We start from the raw sequence: 20,024 nt of genomic DNA on the forward strand, positions 1-20,024 counted from the left end.
GAGACTCATTTTTAATTCTTTGGAGATTAGAGTTCCATGACTAGAGAAAGCTAGGGTGCTAGACTTAGAGTTAGGAAGACCTGAATTCCAGGCCTGCCTCAGACACTTACTCATTGTGAGATAATGGGCAAGTCATTTAACCTCTGTGTAATAATATTAGCACCTATTTCACGGTATCGTTGTGAGATCCAAATGAGATGCCATTACAGTCTTAAAGCACTGTATGAATGCTAGCTTTTATGAGCCAAGAATTTATTCAGCACCTACTATGTGCTAGGACCTGGCTAGGTACTGTAGTAAACACTTTTGGCAAACACATCTTCTGGTTCTATGCCTCTTTTGATATGACTGTCACAGGGTCACTAAACATGCACATTTCAGTTGTTACTTCCCTCAAGGAACTTTTCATAATTTTTATTTATTCATGGCAGATAGCTTGTTGGAGGAGAGCATTAAAGGTAGTGCCTTACTCTGCCAAATCAAATTTTTTTATAGTCAGTGAAGAATATCACGGTGAGATCTTGTATTCTTTCTCATCCTTTGGTCATTTATGTTATGGTAAAGATGTGGCCTCCTGTAGAATAACCCTTGCCTATTCTCTTCTAATCCCGAAAGCAATGTCAGATAAAAATATCTCTACTAAACTATACTCATTTTAGACACTGGTCTTCCTGAATGTTTTATTTAGTATTCCAAGCCATGGTAGCCAAATTCTTCCAGCCATGATGGGAATGAAGCATTGCTGACATGAGGCCATCATCTCCAAGTGGAGATGCCAACGGGAGGCTCAAGGGGGCTAGTGTGGTGGAAGGATACAGCAGGGTGAGAAGGCCCAGGTGCTGAAGGAAGTCCTGTCGGATGTGAACTCATGTCTCCTCGACTCCCAAACCACTCCTCCATTTATCCACTGTGCTAGCTAGCTGTGTAAGCAGAAACTCTTCTCCAGCAGTCCTACTCTCACCCTTGCTTTCTGAATGATGACTTCTTCTAACATGTCTGTTGCTGCTTGGGATCTAGCTTCTTGTTGTTGTCCTTCCTGCCACTTGTGCTATTTTAGAAATATTAGGAAATGGCACCCGCTATTTCCTCTCCTCTGACTTCCTCCTCTCTCTACTTTTCTTTGTTCTTCTGTATTCTTTCCACTACAACTTTCTTTCCTCCTCTTCCTCCTTTTTTCAATGTTGCAAAGTACAAATATTATTGTATTTGATTCCCCCAACAACCCTTTGAGATAAATGCTGTTACTATCCCTGTTTGACATTTGAGGAGACTAAGGCAGACAAGTGACTCACCCGGGATCACATGGCTAGTAAGCATCTGAGGCTGGATTTGAACTCAGGTCTCCCTGACTCCCACATGTAGCACTCTGCACCATGCTGCCTACCTTCCTATTGCACCATACTTCTCAAAGAAGCCTGCTCTGCAGTCTGTGGCTAATTTAGCCAACTATAATTTAGTAGCTCCCTAGTCTCTAATTGGAGATTTTTGTTCTTAGTGGGGCTTGTTAGATTATGGAAAAATTTGTGTTCTTCCTTGAAAACTTGGTCTCTACTTATTTCAAAATAAAGTTTTTAAAGTTCATCGGTTTGCTTAAAACTGTGCTCAGCACAGTGTCTGGCACATAGTAGGTACTTAATAAATGTTGGTCTATGGATGGATGGATTTGATGCTCTTTTGTAACACAGCATTTGGTTATTTTTTGGCAAATAATGGATATGTGTGACTTTGCTTTTCTTTGTCATCTCTTAGTTGGACATGCAGTGGGTGCAGGTTTTGGCAGAAGGCTGGGCGACTCCACTAAATGGTTTTATGAGAGAGAGGGAATACCTGCAGTGCCTTCATTTTGATTGTCTGCTGGATGGTGAGACATTTTACATTAAATATTGCATTGATTTAGAGAAATTATGCTGTCTGGGATCACTATAGTTTTCTTAATGTTTTCTGTCTCCAAGTTTTTCCTAAGAGTATACAGATATTTCAATACTGAAAATTCCTATGAGGCCATATCTTTTTATTTTTTAATTGATTTTCCATTTTTCTTAATTTAGATTTTTCTCAAAAAAAATTTTTTTTAGAAAAAATAAATGGGGTGGAAGAAGTTAAACATGGACCCAAGAAACAGAATCCTTTTCTTTTGCCTGCCTGTTCTTTGATGAATGAATGTTACGAATTTTCAACTCAAACGGTTGTATCTTTCTATTAATAAACAGAATGACCCAGTGCAGAAAGATCCACATGTATAAAACTTTCCTTATGAAAAGATTTGTAGGCTTTAGACTCAGAAGGGACTTAAAACTCATATGTTCTACCCTTTCATTTTACAGATGAGTAAATTGAATTTTCAGGGCAACTTTGAACTGGAATGGGGAAAAAAAAATACATCTTTATTTATACTAATCTTTGGCTTCCTTTGTAATCCTTTGTATTTTAGTTTATGCATTTTAAAAAATGGTCCTCAGAGGGATTCCCAGGTTTTACCAGACTGCTTCAGTGACATTCCTGATAGAGCTGGGATATGAACTGGGGTGGGTCCTATGAGTGTAGGACTAGTTGGTGCGGGTCCAAAATAGTTACCCTTGTTTTTCAATTCAAAAGTGATGAAAAATAGTTTATCCTTCTTCTAATTATCTTTATTTCACCAAACTAAAACAAAAAGGATGGGTAATGGAAAGTTTAAAATTCTTTTCAAGAGCTGTTTTGATATTGTGATGGAAATACCTATGCAGAAATTCTTTCAACCTTTTCTAAACATTATTTTCTAAGAATTTAAAGACTCATTTTTGATGGGATCATGATTTTGATTTACTGACAAATATACAGAATCATGAAAGTTACTAAGGATCATGGTAGTCATTCTTAGTTCATAACAGTTAAAACCCAGACTTAACCTTTAACTTTGCAAACTAATTTTTGTTGAAAAGTATAACTTCCTGCGTTGAGTAGACTATTATTTACTATGGTGGTAGCCTATTAAACTACTGCTAATCTCAGTCTGAGTGCTGGGGAGTAAAACAGATTTACAAGGCAGTTTTTCTGAGATTTGCTTTTGGACCTTGGTATTTTAGCCATTCTTTCCTAGAGATCATATTGCAAACATGTAGATGAAATATCACCTTTTGGGTCTCTCCCTCAGCACTCAATAGAAAGAGCCAGTTGTCATTTCTTCTGTAGCAGGGTCTTAACCTGAGTTCCATGGGCCTATATTTTTCAGGGCGTCTGTGAACTTGAATGGGGAAAAAAATCCACCTTTATTTTTTTACTAATCTTTCGTTTCCTTTGTAATCCTTTGTATATTACTTTATGCATTTTAAAAAATGATTCTCACAGGGATACCCAGGTTTCACCAGACTGCTAAAGGGGAGGGGGTCCTTGACACACTGAAAAGGTTAAGAATTCCTATTCTATAGGAATGACTGTCTATATATGATGCAAATGGACCCTTTTATCCTTTGCTTTATCTAAAAGGAATGTTAGTAATTTTAAGGCAGTAAAACAAACCTTTTTTTAATTTTGTTCTTGCCTCTTTTGTCTAAAGAGGTTTCTGCTGATACTTTGATTTCTGAAACAAGTGTAGTATATGTCATTTCAGCCTGGGTGACTTCACTTAAATAAATCCACATGGATTTGTTGGACATTCATCCAAGAAAATCTTGTATTTTCTTACCGTGTGAGCAAGAAGCAAACACAGACCAATGGGTCAGGTTGGAACCTGACCAGAGTGGGGAGAGGGGAAGGGTCCTCATATTGAGCCAGCCAGCCTATTAATCCTCCTGATACTTTTTGTCCAGTGATAGTAGGTTAGTTAGGATCTGGCTAGGTTATAAGGCATTTCTGCCTTCCTACTCTGTGTAAGAACTGGACTTTCTGCCACAGTGCACGGCTTATGTCTGTCTGCTGTCTCCAGCAGGGAGATTCTCTTATCTTTGGATGGAGGGTTTGTAGTGCATTCCTCTCATGCTCAGGGGGTTGGGGGCACTGCTTCTCTTGGGATATGTAGTACCTAACACGTGGGCTAGGTGGTGCAGTGAGTAGAGCCCTGGGCCTGAAGATCTGAGTTCAAATGTGGCCTTGGACACTTACTAGTTGTGTGACCCTGAGCAAGGCACTTAACCCTCTTTGCCTCAGTTTCCTCATCTGTAAAATGAGCTGGAGAAGGAAATGACAAGCCACTCCAGTGTCTTTGCCAAGAAAATCCCAAATGGACTCACAAAGGGTTGGACATGACTGAATGGACTGAACACCACCACTACTATGTAGAGCATACCAGTTAGAAAGCTGCAGAGTCAGGAAAGGGCCAGGTATGTTTGAGGAATAATCCATTTAATATAGAACATAGGGGTTGTATAGAACCAGGGTTCTTAATCTGGGGTTTGTGGATAGATTTTTGAGAGTCTGGGGACTTAGATGGGGAAAAATATTACAAACTTATCTTCATCAACCTCAAATGGAAATTTAGCATTTCTCCAAATACTAAGAAACATGATTTCAAAAAGGGGACTGTAGGCCTTTTCAGACTGCCAGAGGAGGCCAGACCCCCAGTGTAGAGGCCTAATCGGATATGAAGTGTGCAGTGACTATTCAATGAAGATGACCATGGCAAGCCAGGCATTGCAAACTGCTTTCTCAGCACACTCTCCCCTCAATGCTTTGGTTATGTTTTCTCACACTTCTGTGGTCCACAGCATGAGCCAGTGTGGTTCATGGGTTGATACAGAATCATTGTCTCAATTACATTTCATTTGCCCTTTTTTCTAAAAGAGAGGTGCTGGTTTGTGGTAGGTCTGTCTTCCTTGAATGGGTGCCACTTGTCCATCTGTACCTATTTTCCATATACCAGTGGAGCAGGGTTATAGGCTTGAACCCTAAATGTCTTAGCACTAAGAATACCCCATAAACTTTCAAGTGAGCATCTGATATCCTGGACCTTACGTTTGTGTGCTTTTTTTCCTTGTCCCATAGGAGGAGTAATTAACTTGTCAGTGCCTATAGTACTGTCAGCTACCCAAGAGGACAGAGAGAGACTGGATGGCTGTACAGCATTTGCCCTGATGTATGAGGGTCGTCGAGTAGCCATTCTGCGAAATCCAGAATTCTTTGAACACAGAAAAGAGGAACGCTGTGCTAGACAATGGGGTACAACCTGCAAGGAGCACCCGTACATTAAGGTTCTATTAACCCCCTCCCCCTAAGTATTTGCATTTATACTGATCTGTGTTAGCTTATGTTTTATCATGACCATTGTAATCTCCCTATTGGCTGCTTGATTGAGATAGTGAATGTTTTGTACATTTAAGATAACTCTTGCCCAGGTGGAGATTGAAACCCTTTGTTCCTGACCTTGTCTCTTGGTGAGCATCAGGTGAGATGAGCGGTTACAGGATACATCATGGGTTCATCAGGAAAAATTCATATTAGAATACCCTGATCCCTTTATTTTTTCACAATTGCTGGGCTAGGGAAATAATATACTTGGATTTCAGTAAGAAATTTGGCAAAGACTCACAATATCATTGTGAATTGGATGGGGAGATGTGGAGTAGATACTTTACAAGCTAGGTATATTCATAATTGATTTAGGGCAGATGTTCTTAATCTTTTTTTTTTTTGTGAATCATGAACCCCTTTGTCAGTCTAGTGAAGCCTCTTAACCCATTCCCAGAAAAATGATTATAAATGCATAAAATAAAATACATAGGGTTACAAAGGAAAACAGTCTTGAAAGACTTAGTATATTTTCAAAGTACTTTTAAAAAATATCAAATAAATCACCTCACCATGGTAATATTTTTAGATGTTTCAGTTCCAAAACTCAAGGATATTCATAGATTGGAGAGACTTGATAGAGACCTTGGGGCCATTTAGTCCAGCTCCCTGACCCATGGAAGAATTCCTCCTCCAACCTCAGTGGCTGCACTTCCAGGGCCAGGGAGCTCCCCATTTCATTTGTAAGCCACTTTAAAATACATTAAGACTTTGGGGACCCCCCATATTGAAATATAGTTATAAAAATGATTTTTGAAAGAAGTCATGGTTTTGGGTCTAAGAACTCCTGATTTTATGATCCATGTGAAAACTAGAAGGAGAAGGGATGCTGCAGTATTCTAACCTCAACCGTATTATGTCCAGACATTTCCTTAGCACAGATAAAGCTGTAGTTGGCACCAGCATCAAAATTGCAGGTGGCTTGCGGCTAGTAGAAATAGAATACATTGTGTAGAGGTCCTACGTGCAGATTCAGAAAATCAGCTGAGCTAATGCAAGATAGAAAAGACATGGCTAGATAACAGTTTGTGTGGAAAAGACCTGAGGGTTTTAGTTGCCTGTTGTTTTTGGTGATCCTTCGTTTTCAAAGAGGACCAGGTGATGTCTTGACTGGAACTCGATTTAAGTGAGGAAGATAAACAAACGTTGTCAATCACACTCTCTCTTCCTGAGTCATTGAAGTCCAGCGGCAGAACAAAAGAAAAGATGACCGGAGATGGCCTGGGATGCAGTGGATGATCTTGGTATCTTTGATATCTGACCAGACTCTAAGTTAAGGCCCCACAGCACCTGCTTTAGCTGTGTTCATGGCCGTTGGAACAGTCTCATCCATCCATTCCTTCAGGGGAAGTCTTCACAAGCTTAATGTTGACATCCCCCAACTCACCAGAAGGTTTGAAGCCTGTTAGTTACCCTTAACCTGGTTTATCCCGTCTGCTGAAATGCTTTTACTAGAATGTGGCCTCTGCATGTGCTACAGCCTGTTGGAGCCACAGGTGAGAGTTGGGTGACAGGTGGATGAGCAGCTCTGAAAAAATGGCTTGGCAGGCTCTCACACCAGAGCTAGTAGTCCTCCCTGAATACCCCACACACTCCTAGTTGCCTATAAGCACAAAACAAGTCAGGTTTGCTGTGGCTTCCAAAAAATCTAACTCAGGGTCAGACTGCTTTCATAGAAGCATCATGTATAGAAAGAGAAGGAAGATAGTATGATGTGCTCCATGCTGGTCAGACCACTTTGTGAGTATTGTGTTCAAATGTGACACCATATTTGAAGATGGGCATTGTCGAACAATTAGAGGGTGTCTGAAGGAAGGTGACCAAGGAGATGAAGGAACTGGAGAGCATGCAATTTGAAGATCCTTTTAAGGAAATGGAGGTCTTTAGCCTGGGGAAGAAAAGGTGTGGAGGTATATGATAGCTGACTTGAAATATTTGAAGACCTCTCTGTTGTGTGAAAGAAGAATTAAACTTAGTCTGCTTGGCTTTGGAAAAAAGACCTAGAACCAGTTGGGCTCTTTTGGGCACCTTACATGTCACATAATTTACCCCAGGATGCCTCTCCCTTTCTCCTTCTCCAAGTGCATTCCTCTTTCTCACCCCTTAGTTTTATCTTTTTAGGTAATTATCCCATCATATTCAGCTCACACCTATGCCATCTGTTTATGTTTATTTCTTCTAACTGCCTTAATAATGAGAAAGTTTTTAGGAGTTACAAGTATCATTGCTCCAGAGGCTGTGCTCTGGTCTGTGAGATACCACAAATACTGTTTTCTGCCCTGGAACTGTGAGGAGGGTCCCTGCTCCACTGTGGCTGCAAGCTCTAGTGTGCTAATGCAGACAGTTTAACCTTATTGAATCCCTTATGATTTCTTTTTCTCATTTACCTTTTTATGCTTCTCTCGAGTCTTGTATTTGAAAGTCAGAATTTCTATTCAGCTCTGACCTTTTCATCAAGAATGCTTGGAAGTTCTCTATTTCATTGAATGTGATTTTCCCACTGAAGGGTTATACTCAGTTTTGCTGGGTAGGTGATTCTTGGTTGTTACCCTCCAGAAAGTTATATTCCAAGCCCTCCTATCCTTTAATGTAGAAGCTGCTAAATCTTGTGTTACCCCACCTATGGCAAAGGTTTCTCCTTCTGACCCCCTTATCATGTGTTGGCTGCGAGGTCCAGGAACTGCCACTTCTGCTGCTGCCACTGAGTCAGTCACCCCCAAGGCCTACTGTGGTTTGCTGGGGTGTGGCCTGTGCTGGATTGTATTCCACTCTCACCCTGGTATAACAGACCTTTGCTGCCAAACTTCTAAGTTGTCTTGGGCTGGAAAATTGTTTCATTCTGTTCTTTTGTGGGTTCTGCGGCTCCAGAATTTGTTTTGAGGCATTATTTAAAGTTATTTGGAGGGGTTTCGTGGAGACCTCAGAAGAGCCCCTACCTTTTCTTTCCCATCTTGTCCCTGCCTCCCTCTTTAATGTTATTGAAATGACTTTTATTTGGTTAATTAGATAAATTTTTTTTTTTGCCATCTTTTACTACAACTTAAACTACTAGTTTTTACTATTTTTTTTTAGGTAAACTTCATTTGAACACTCTCTGAATTATCACAAATTATTTGGAGTCCAAATTAATGAAGTCTTTTTTTTTCTTTTTGGAAAGCTTGCTGGATTTATTTTTTTTTTCCTTTTTTTTTCCACATTAACACATACTTACGGAATAAAAAAAAATTTTTCATAATATAGTACAATTAAACAGATGATTGGACATGAAACTGCGAATCTGCCAAGCACAGCCTGCTATTCCTTTCAAACATACAACAAAATTTATCTTGTAAATTTTTTTTTCTACCCTCTCCCCACCCTGCCCTAGAGATGGCTACCATTAGACATAAATAAGCATATATATTTTGTGTGCGTGTGTATGTGTAAAATTACTTCATACATACTTATCAGTTCTTTCTCTGGATGCAGATAGTGTCTTTCTTCATATGTCCTTTACAGTTCATTTGGATTTTTATAACACTCAAAATAACTTATTCACTCAAAGTTGTTCTTGAAACAGTATTGCTGTTACGGTGTACAGTGTTCTCTTGGTTCTGCTCATTTTGCTCTTCATTATTTCATACAAGTCTTTCCATTTTTTTCTAAGATCATTGTGCTCATCGTTAATGAGGATATTAATGTTAATGAAATCTTAAAATTATATTGGATCAGAGGACTGTCATGGAATCAAATAACAGTCATAATAGCTAACACATAGTGCTTTGAAGTTTACAAAGTGCCTTATAAATACTATCTCATTTTATCATCACAACAGCCCTGGGAGGCGGGGGCTATTATTATCCTTACTTTATAGATGAAGAAACTGAGGCAGGCAGTAGTGAAATGACATAGGGTCACATAGCTAGTAAGTGTTTGGGGCTAGATGTGAACTCAGGTCTTCCAGACCCCAGGTCCAACACTTCCTCCTCTATGCTACCCAGCTGCCTCTGGGAGAGTATTGTAATTACATAATTATTGGAAATGACTGGTAGTTAATTGAAAGTGTCATTCAGGTCACTAAACTATAAGCGTGTAAGGGTTAGTCACCGAATGAGATTAGGATGCACATTTCAGTTGCCCCATTAAAATAAAGGATTTAAAAAGATGGAATTGAAATGTTTCCTGAATCCTTCCTTCTCTGGAAATTGAATCCTGCTTTACTAGCTTAAGGCCTTCTACCATTTCCTTTTCGGAAGCTTTGTCTGCCGAGATGGCACCATCCTGCTGTCCACTTTGGCTTGTCTACAGTCTGCTGTAAATTTGGATGGAAAATTTAATTGTTTGTTTCCTGGCTTCACAGGAACACCCTATTTTCCTACTCCTGTCACAGCAGATTAAGCAGTCTTTGTAATTGTTCTTCAGGGCAGTGAAGCCATTGCTAGAGGTTACAGGGGGCACGTTTCATTCCATACACTGGACACACATCACTTTTTAATTGTTCATCTTCTGAGAACAACACATCATTGTATCCAGGACTAGCTAAATCATATTAGACGTAGTTCAGTGTAAGCTCTGATTTCTGTTTGTTCTGACTTTACCAGGTTCTCATTAGCAAGCATCAAAGCAGTGTTGTACTCTTTTCTGCAATAAAAGCTTGTTGATTTTGGCTAGATTTCTGTGGGTGTGAGGCACTTAGACCTTTCGTATTTGCTGCTCCTAGCCATAGGTATTTGAAAATGATCATTCTGACTTTTCAGTCCTTCTCCTTCGATCCTTAACTGTTGTGAATATTCTTGCCTTAGAAGTGCCCTGTCATACACATATGGTGGCTCACAATGATATTGACCTCTCCAAGTTGGACTTTCCTGGCTGTTCTCCAGCTCTGGCAATTAAGAAAGCTGGGTTGTTTCAGCTGGTCAGAAACTGCTTTATAATCGTCTCCCCTGTTGGCCGTTATTGATGAGGGAGCCTATCCTTCATGACATTTATATGATGTGTTATATACTAACATGCTTCTAGGCATCTTAGGTATTTGTGTGTTATGGATTTTATTTGAGAAGGAAAGAACAGTTTAGGTGTGATAGATGTGAATGTTAAATGTAATACGATTTTCAAAGAAGCCCATATAATGTCCCAAAGTTTGCCAAAATTAAGTCACATCTTTGCTTTGTTGGCAGATGTTTGCTTATATACACAGAATCCTCTCAGTAATGCAGTGCTGTGGAACACACTTTTCACATGTAAAAGTCTGTTTCTTGTCATATTTTGGGATGATGATCGTAGCTGGAGCTTACCCTGCTTTCAGAAAACCCTGTACTCGGGCCAATTCTGTGGCCCAAGTAGGATTTATACACTTGACATTTATGCTTTGGGTTAGGTGATCAAACACTGGGCATTTTTTTCATGTATTTTGAGGCTGTATTATTGTAAGCAGGATAGCTAGTTTTTAAATCTTAAATTTATAATAACCTATATTTTGATTTAGAGGATGATGGCTTTCAAATTTGGTCATTTATTTTATTATCCATATATTATTCAGCAGTCAAAACTTGTGATTGTTTTCTACGAGATTGAATAAGGTAGAAAATATGACTAAAAAGCAAGTGATTTTGTTAAACAAGAAAGTGGGGAATTGCTCCAAGGTTTTTTGTTTTTGTTTTTGTTTACGTATGTTACTGTGTGGTGAAGTAGAAAGTATATTGGACTGGAAGTCAAGCGATCTGGATTCTAGTCCTGTTTTTTTGTTACTGACTTTCTATGAGCAAATCACTTTAATTCTCTGTGACTTGGTTTTCTCTTCTGTAAATAGTTTGAACTGTATGATTTTTAAGTTCTCTTCTAGCTCTAAAGTTCTCTTGGTCTGTCTATCTAGCAAATATTTATTGAGCATTCTATGGACAGAACTTTGTAAGGTGTGATAGGGGATACAAAGGTGTACCACATAGGCAGCTCCATGGTATAGTAGATAGAGTGCTGGCCCTGGAGTCAGGATGACCTGAATTCACATCCGGCCTCAGACACTACTAGGTGGCTCTGAGCAAGTCGCTTCACTATACCACTGTACCCCTGGCACATAGTAGGTGCTTAAAAAAATACTGATTTCCTTCTCCCTCCCTATAATTTTTTATTTCAATTTGACACCACTGCTGTAGAGGAGGCAGGAGTGGGGTGGTTTCAGCACAGCTGGAAGGCTTAGCCTTAAGGACAAGGGACATCTCAGTCCCTGAGGGAAGAAGGGAGAGATGGGTAAAGAAAGATACAGAGAATTCTCAAGATAGAGAAGACGAAAGTTGCAGTAGTTCCACCTGTATGACTTGGAGCTCTGACCTTATCTGAGAGATAAGGAGGCATGGGCCAAAATTGGGGGCCTCAGGGCCATGGGGGAAGGATTCCCCCAACAGCTGCTGTGGCTAAATCAGGGTCATTAAAGGAATTTTGAAAGGTCGTTTTTAAGAAGAGGAAGATTACTAAACAGCAGTAAGAGCCCAGTTGATGCTAAAAGCACTGATCTCTGATGAAGCTCTCCCTCCATCCCTTTTTATGGCTGTCTGATTTCCCTGTGCAGCCCAGGAAAGGGGCTGAAGAAAGAAGGCGGCTTGGGGGAGGGTCACCCAGAGCCTGTTGCCATGTATTTCTTAACAAGAGCACCTTCTACATACAGTATCTGTAGAATCAAAGGAGTTTAGTCCTGGAAGGGACCCAGCACCCAGCTGGTCTGCCACCCTGTCTCATGGGTGGATCAGTTACATCATCAGTTACACCACTCACATTTAGGGTTCTTTCAGTCTCTGCTTGAATGTGCCAGGGACATACCTTGAGTTCACAGCTGATGAGGCAAGCACTTCCATTTCAGACAGCTCTGAGAGCCCAAACCCGCCTCCCTTTAACTCCTACCTGTTGTTCCTAGTTTAATAATGATGATGATGATGATAACTAGTATTTATATAGCGCTTTACAGTTTGCAAGTTGCTCTACATATGTTATCTCATCTGATCTTTACAACAACCCTGCGAAAGAGGTGCTGTTCTTGTCACTGTTTTACAGACGAGGGAACTAGGGATCAAATAAATTAAATGATTTGCCCATTGTCACAACTAGCAAGGGTCTGAAGTGGCATTTGAACCCAGGACTTCCTGACTCTTAAGTCCAGCACTCTACCTCACTCAGAGTGAGAACCTGAAAAGACTTTAGCATAAAAGGGCCAGGGTCACCCAGTGCATCCTGGGCCATCTGCAGTCTTCCTGGTGAATATCAGGCCACTGGACCCAGTTGGCTCTGGAGGAGAAAGTGAGGCTGGTGACTTTGCACAGCCCTCCCTCACTCAAATCAAATCAACTGCAAGTCATGTCATCATTTCCCTGATGTCATGGTCCTCCTCGAGAATAAAGGACAAACACAACAATCTGCTGTATTACCTAGCTGACCTCTAGGACAACACAGTAAATATAATCTCTCTTCCACATGAAAATTCTTTAACTGTGTGAATATTTGTGATCACATCCCTCCCTAAGTTACTTCCACTCCTCTGGGATGAATGGCCTCCATTTTATTCCATTTCTGAAATTATTTTCTACTCACTTTCTCACTTTTATTTCTAAGAGCACATTTGTTTAATTAATTTAAATTATTTTTTCTTCTTTAAAAATTTTTATTCATTTATTTTTAATTTTTAACATTCACTTATGTAAGATTTTGAATTCTAAATTTTCTTCCCCTCCCCAAGATGGTATGCAATCTGATATAGGCTATACATGTACAATCATATTAAACATATTTCCACATTAGTCATGTTGTAAAGAAGAATCAAACCAAAATTAAATTATAAATTGTTGTTATGTGTAGGGCATTGTATTTGTATCTTTCGCCCCTAGCTGTGCCTGGTACGTTGTAGGAGGTTAATAAATACTTGTTTGATTAAAGAAGTTATCACGTCTTTACATTATACAACTTAAAGCATTCAAGGCTAATGTAAATGGGAAGCCTTTGTATCAGCTTTTCATACCTTGTAAGAGGCAGCTAAGTGGCCCAGTGGGAAGACCAGTGGGCTTGGCATCAGGAAGACCTGAGTTCAAACTTGGCCTTGGACATTTATTTCCGTGTGACCGTGGACAAGTCATTTTACCTTTGCTTCTGTTTTCTGCACTGTGAAGTGGGGGTAATAACAGCATTCTTCTGGAAGAATTGTTGTGAGGAGCAAATGAGATAATATTTGTAAAGCGTTTAGCTCGGCGCCTCTCACATAAAAGGTGTGTCACTATCCCAGCAAATTATATTTGCTTAGTGGACTTTGTACTTCTGCTTTTTTAAAATTTTTTAAAAAATTTTTTTTTTCATTTCTAGTTTACAGCATTCAGTTCCATATTTCTGCTTTTAAAGGGAATGCTTCCTCATTTTTTTTTTCAATTTTTCCCTTTTCCTTTCTGACAGATGGTGATGGAGCAGGGGGATTGGCTGGTTGGGGGTGACCTTCAAGTCCTGGACCGAATTTATTGGAGTGACGGCCTTGACCAGTACCGCCTCACCCCTGCTGAGCTGAAACAGAAATTTAAAGAGATGAACGCCGGTGAGTCATTCACCTTCATTTCTAATCTGGTATTGTTATCCCCTCACTTGGATGCTTCCGTATTACCGGCTCATGATGGGACTCGTTGGAATTCTTGCTTGGGAAGAAGTGATGACTGCTAAAGTTCAGATTAGACCTGGCCAAAAAAACCCCCAAAAACCCAAAAACCAAAAAATGGCGCAGTGGGTCCCTATTAAAAGCCTCTAGAATAAAATGTAACCTCCCCTCTTTGGCTCTTACTGTCCCATCATGATCGGACTCGCATAAGTTTTCCAAGCTTTTTACACCCTCTACTTCTGGGCCAGACTAACTCTCCTGCTGATCCCAGTGTGTGACTCTGCCTTTTGCAAAGGCTGGATCCTCCCCTCTTCTACCCTTCCCAACTGCCTGAAAGGTCCTCCCATTTCCACTCTCTCGCTTCCTTCAAGGCTCACCTCCTGACTCTTATAAACTGATTATTTAGAACAGCTTCTGTGCTGGAAATGGCTTTTCTGGCCTCATGATTGGATATTGGATGAGAGCTGCTTGAGGATCACCCTTAAAAGCAACCTGAATATCATCAGTAGTTCAAAATTTACTGAAATGCTCTTTGAGCTTTGTAATATTGACTTCTTATTTGGTGTTTGTATATTGGTTCTTTCTGGTGAATCCTTGTTTAGTAGGGTTGTTCTTCCCTTGCTTTCTCGGATTCTAGTGCCCTCCATTCTAGAAATTATTTTGTATATCTTTTTTATTTTTTTACATTTATGCATTTGCTTTTCCGCTGATAGAATGTCAACTCCTTGAGGTCAGAGGCAGCTTCATCTAACTATCTGTTTATCTATCTATCTATCTATTTATTTATTTTGTGTCACCAGTTCACAGCACAGTGCCTGAAACATAGTAGACACTTAATAAATTCTTGCTAGTTTACTTTTTTTCTTACTTCCATCTAAAAAGGACAGTTTAAATAAGAATGGAGGGAGAGATGACTATAGGAAAGGGATTTATACTGGGAAGAAAGGTAGTGCACAACAGAGGCATTTTCATATCTTCGTATTTTGTTTTAGAATATGGTTTGGTGTACTGTGTGTGAAAGAAATATTCTGAAAGCTGATCAACAAGTTGTACATTACCAAATTTGCACGTGAAAAGTAGCAGTTTTAAGGCAAAATGAAAATTTTTATTTTTAAATAGTCTGTGTACAAAATAGGCAGCTGGTGGCTCAGTGGATAGAGCACTGGACCTAGAGTCAAGAGGACCTGAGTTTTAATCCTGCCTTAAACATTTACTAACTGTTTGACTCTGAGCAAGTCCATTATCCTGTTTGCCTCAGTTTCCTCATCTGTAAAATGAGGTGGAGAAGGAAATGACAAACCACTCCTGTATCTTTGCCAAGAAAACCCCAAATGGGGTAACAGAGTAGGATATGACTGAAAAATGTGTTTAACAACTAATTTTACATCTGAGGGTCTTCTCGCTAATGGGTCGAGTAGTAAAAGCTTAGACTGAGTTCATAGAAAGCACAGCTGAGGGCACTTTTATTTACAGATGAAGAAACAGAAGCCTACAGAAATTAAATCCCTCATTTGATGTCATGTCTGGTGGCAGATGCAAGCAGAGCTGGAATTTGAACCCAGGTCCTTTGACTCCAAATCTAGGCTCTTTGTTATTCTACCTCCTTTGCCTTATAAAGAATAAAACAGGATTTTAGCTTTTCTTCTTTACCTGCCCTGAGTGCTGTGCATGGAAACTTTGCAAATTTATTACTTGTTGAAATGTATTTTCTAATGAGCAGAACATAGTCTGCTGGAGGCCTTGTTGAAGTTCTTATACATTAAAAAAAAATCACGAATATCTTTTTAGAAAATATCACCAGAAATCCGCCCTCTTCTCCATCTCTCCCTCTTGGCCCTCACAGAAAGCCAACCTATATGACAAATTTTTTTAAAGAAAAAAGAAAAAGTAATCAGCAAAAACAAATCAATACATTGAGAAAATCTGGAAATATATGCAGTGATTCAATGCCGATGAACCAGCTGTCTCTGAAAAGGAGTGGAAGGCTTGACTTAAGTTTTGAAATTTGTATTTGAATTCCTATTAGGATTGTGTGTGATAATTGTTGGTAACCGAGAGCCTTAAACTTTGATTGTTTATACATAAATACACACACATGTACATACACATGTGGAGGTACACACAACATGCATATTATATGTTAAAAGAAAAGTAACTGTTACAGAGAAGCAAGTATCATTTTAATAGAGAGGTACTTTGCTTAAAGTAATTAGAGCCTAATGTCATTAGCCTGACAGAGAACAAAGAGCCACAGTGTGTTGTTTTATTTGTTTTTATATTTCAGACCCTCTTTGCTATTAGACAAATAAGTAACAGACCCAAGGGTTATGCTCTGGCATGGGCATCACGGTTTGTTTGTTTGCTCTGCTGGTAGGGCTGCAACAAACCACTGCAGAAATCCAAGATGTACTACAGAGGGGAAGAGAGCAGTGGATGGCTTCTAGCTAAGGTCTTTTTTATCTTTTTCCTCCTCTTTATCCTAGAAGTAGTTGATCGTCCTTGCTGTGAATGGTATAATACTGTTTTCAGACTGTTAAATCACTTTCTGACTTCATCACCCTTGATGGCCCATGGAATGTTCTGCCTCTGGGAAGATTAAGAGGTCTTTTTTTAGTGTCCCCACTAGGTTATGTGAGAAGTGGTCTACTTGAAGAGGCCTGGGTAATTGAATTGATCCATTGGTGGACCAATATGCTGGAACAGGAGGAGAAGGTTCAAATGAGTCAAGTAAAATCCATTCAGTCCATGGTTATTGTACATTAAACACCTTATGATTAGAACAGTGCCTGGTACATATTAAAAGCTTAGTAGGTGTGTATTGACTGACTGATTAAAAGGTTGGAAAATAATCATTGACATAGCTCCTACCATTAAGAAACTCATCTAATAGGGAAGTCTCGGAAGGATTCTTGAAAGAAATGAGTTGCAAGGAGTGTTTTAAATAATAGTAGCTTGTATTTATAGAGTGTTGCAAGATTTATAAAGCTCTTTGCTAGCAGCTACTCCGTGAAATAGATAGGCAAGCGTTATTTATCCATTGTACAGATGAGAAAACTGAAACTTAGAGAGTCTAAGTGATTGAACCAAGTCATGCAGTTGTTAGGTGTCTGAGCCAGATTTCAGATCCAAGTTTCTCTAGCATTACAAGCCAGAATTCTTTCCAGTGCCCTGTGGTACTCCTTTCCATTTTGTTCTTTATAGTCAGGGTTCTTAACCTAGGATCCGTGAACTTGGCGCGGTTTTTTGTTTTTAATCTCATGATAACTGTATTTCAGTATAATTTTTTCCTATTATAAGTCCATTTATTTTATTTTATGCACTTAAAAGCAGGATTCTGAGAATCAAAAGGTCCATTGTCTTTTGCCAGGCTGTAGCCAAAGGAGCCCATGACACAAAACAGATTAAGAATCCCTGCTTAGTTGAAGGAATAGCCCTAGACACTGGATGAGTATTCCAAACAGTGGGAACAGATGGTATGTGTGAAGGCTTAACTTTGTGAGAGGCATAGCTTTCACTATATATTATACTATATAGTCTATATTACCTTATATGCATTACATAGTATACAGATAAGTTCTCATATCTGTATACATACACATATATGCCGGCTGGGAAGGAGGCTTAAAACACAGAAACATTAGGATCTGGAAATTCATTTGTTAAGTATGTACTATGTGGAAAGCGCTTATATTAGTTCTGAATTCAGGATGATTAAGATGGAAGGAATGGAAAGAGAAAAATAAAGCCTAGGAAATGTGGATGAAAAATGTGGAAAATTTAACGATGGCCTGGGTCAGGAATCAGCAACCCATGGTAGTGTGTCTCAGAATTGTGCCATGGTTCATTGCCATCATCATACTTCATGGTCTGTGCTTAGTAAGAGAGCATATTTTGGGCCACTTCACTGGAAGAGTTGGTGACAAGTACTTAACTACTTCTCTTTGTTTGTTTCTAAAGAAAGCATCACAAGTCATTTCTCTCTGTCTCCTCTGTCTCTCTCTGTCTGTCTGTTTCTCTCTCACACACACACATACACACAACCACACACACACACACAACCACACACACACACCCAGTAGCTAGAAGATGGATCATAAACATGGCACCATAACCTTTCAAAGGTTTCAGATTCCTGGATTAGATGCTAAGGTAGAGGAGGGGGGTCTGAGGAAAATGCAATGGAGGTGAGTCTGGGAGAGTAGGAGAAGATTGATATTAGAGACAATGAGAAGGGAATTAGAAAGGGGTTGAGCATTTAGAGGGAAAGTTAAGGAGCATAGTTTGAAGCCAGTTTATTTTTAGATTTTGGGATAAATAAATTGACATTTTATAGGCAGCAATAAACACAAAACTTGGAGGCATGAGAAATCAAGACATGAACTATGGATGTGGAAATTGTCTCTGTGACTTCTGTGACAGTGCAGTCTTGTGGCTTTCTTTCTTCCTCTCTGACTGTTCCTTCTGTTTCTCTTGTTGGCTCTCCAGCTTCCTGCCGGCTTGAGTGGGTCCCATAGTTCTGTCTTTGACTCTCATCCCTGCACATGCATCCACTCCAGAGGCTTCAGTTATTACCTTTAAATGGATGACTTCCACTTTGTTGTCTTTACCTTTACCCTCTCACCTGCTATTTCCATTTTCCTGTTGGATAACTCTCCCTAGATGTTTGCTAGTCCTTAAAACTCACCATCCCTCCTCTCCTCAAATTGAACTCATTAAACTCTTCCCATGTGCCACCTCTCTTTCCTAGTATGTCTCTGAATTTTCTACTCTTTTTTGATAGAGCCAAGTCACCAATACTTGAAATCAAGGTTTCAGATTACCTTTTATGTTTCCTACAACTCACCTAGCCTCAAAATCTCACGATTAGAAAGGGCTTAGAGGCTGTTTCAGCTAATTTATGCACACAGTGGAATTCTTTCTACAGCAATCCCCCAGAATGGTCATCATTTGCTCAAAGATCTGTGTTGTGGTGATATTTGGTCAGTGGCTAAACAAACTATGCTATGTGAAGGTAACGGTGAGCTCCAAGAGAGTAAGAGCTGTTTTTTTTTTTCCTTTCTTTGGATCCCCAGTGCTTACTATAGTGCTTGGCATATAGTTTAAATACTTTATAAATGATAGCTATTATTATTATTATTAAGTAAAAGCAGTTTATTCCTCTTCCACCTGAGAGCTCATCAGTACTTAAAGGAAGAAATCATATTCCCTGCCTTCTCTTTTCCAGGCTAAATATTCTCCATTTCTGTTAACCAGTTTTTCTATGGCATCAACTCCAGTCCTCCCTTCAGCCTGATTCTGCTATAAATATACTGCAGCTTCTCAGTTTCCTTCCTAAACCATGGCATTCAGAACTGAACTCCCGACTCTGGTTTCACCAGAGCAGAGTACCATAGTATCTTCATCACTGGGCACTATGTCTCTTTTAATAATAATAATAATAACAATAATAATAACAAAGATTGCATTAGCTTTTTCGGTTGCTGTTGCCACTATTCACTTATATTGAGCTTCAAGTCCACTAAAATTCCTAGATCTTTTTTCATAAGAATTGCTACCTGACCATACCTTTCCCATCTCATAATTATGAAATTGATTTTTTTGAAACCAGGTATGAGATCGTAGTTATCTTTGTTAAATTTCATTTTTGTTTCCACCTCTCAAGATTTTTAGATCTTGAATCTTTTATTCAGTTACATTGGCTATCCTTTCAGTGCCATCTATATATTTGATAAGCAGACTGTTGAAAAAATGTTGATTCACACAGGACCATGGATAGAGTCCAGGGGACTGTACTAAAAATCATCCTCCAAAATGACAGCGAGCCACTAATTACTACTTTTTGCACCCAGTTATTCACTCGACATGTTAATATTGTTTGGCTAGTCTGGCATGATTTCTCCTTCATCAAGCCATGTTCATTCTAGTGATTCCTTTTTCCTTTTCCAAACATTTACAAGCCCTCCCTTTAATTATACATTTAGAATTTTACCAGGAATTGAGGTGAAACTCACTAGATTAAAGTGTGCAAATTCTTTTCTCAAATGTGTTTTCTCCCTCCTCCCTTTTCTGGGGGCAGTGGGGTAACGTAAAAACTTTTATTCAAGATGGTTAAAATTCTCTTTCCTAGTTCTGACCTAAGCTTTCTGTCCCTGATGATGTTAAG

General features: G+C 39.3%; 1 protein-coding gene across 1 annotated transcript in view; it reads left to right on the forward strand.

The window, feature by feature from the left end:
* Positions 1-20,024, forward strand: part of PAPSS1 (3'-phosphoadenosine 5'-phosphosulfate synthase 1) — a 117,756-nt gene that overhangs the window by 54,945 nt on the left and 42,787 nt on the right. The window contains exons 7-9 of the mRNA XM_036764859.1: positions 1,750-1,861; positions 4,960-5,165; positions 13,669-13,804. Of these exons, the coding sequence (XP_036620754.1) occupies positions 1,750-1,861; positions 4,960-5,165; positions 13,669-13,804 (454 nt within the window). The remainder of the gene's footprint in view (positions 1-1,749; positions 1,862-4,959; positions 5,166-13,668; positions 13,805-20,024) is intronic.

The sequence above is a fragment of the Trichosurus vulpecula genome, chromosome 6 (genome assembly GCF_011100635.1).
Source record: "Trichosurus vulpecula isolate mTriVul1 chromosome 6, mTriVul1.pri, whole genome shotgun sequence".
Lineage (NCBI taxonomy): Eukaryota > Metazoa > Chordata > Mammalia > Diprotodontia > Phalangeridae > Trichosurus > Trichosurus vulpecula.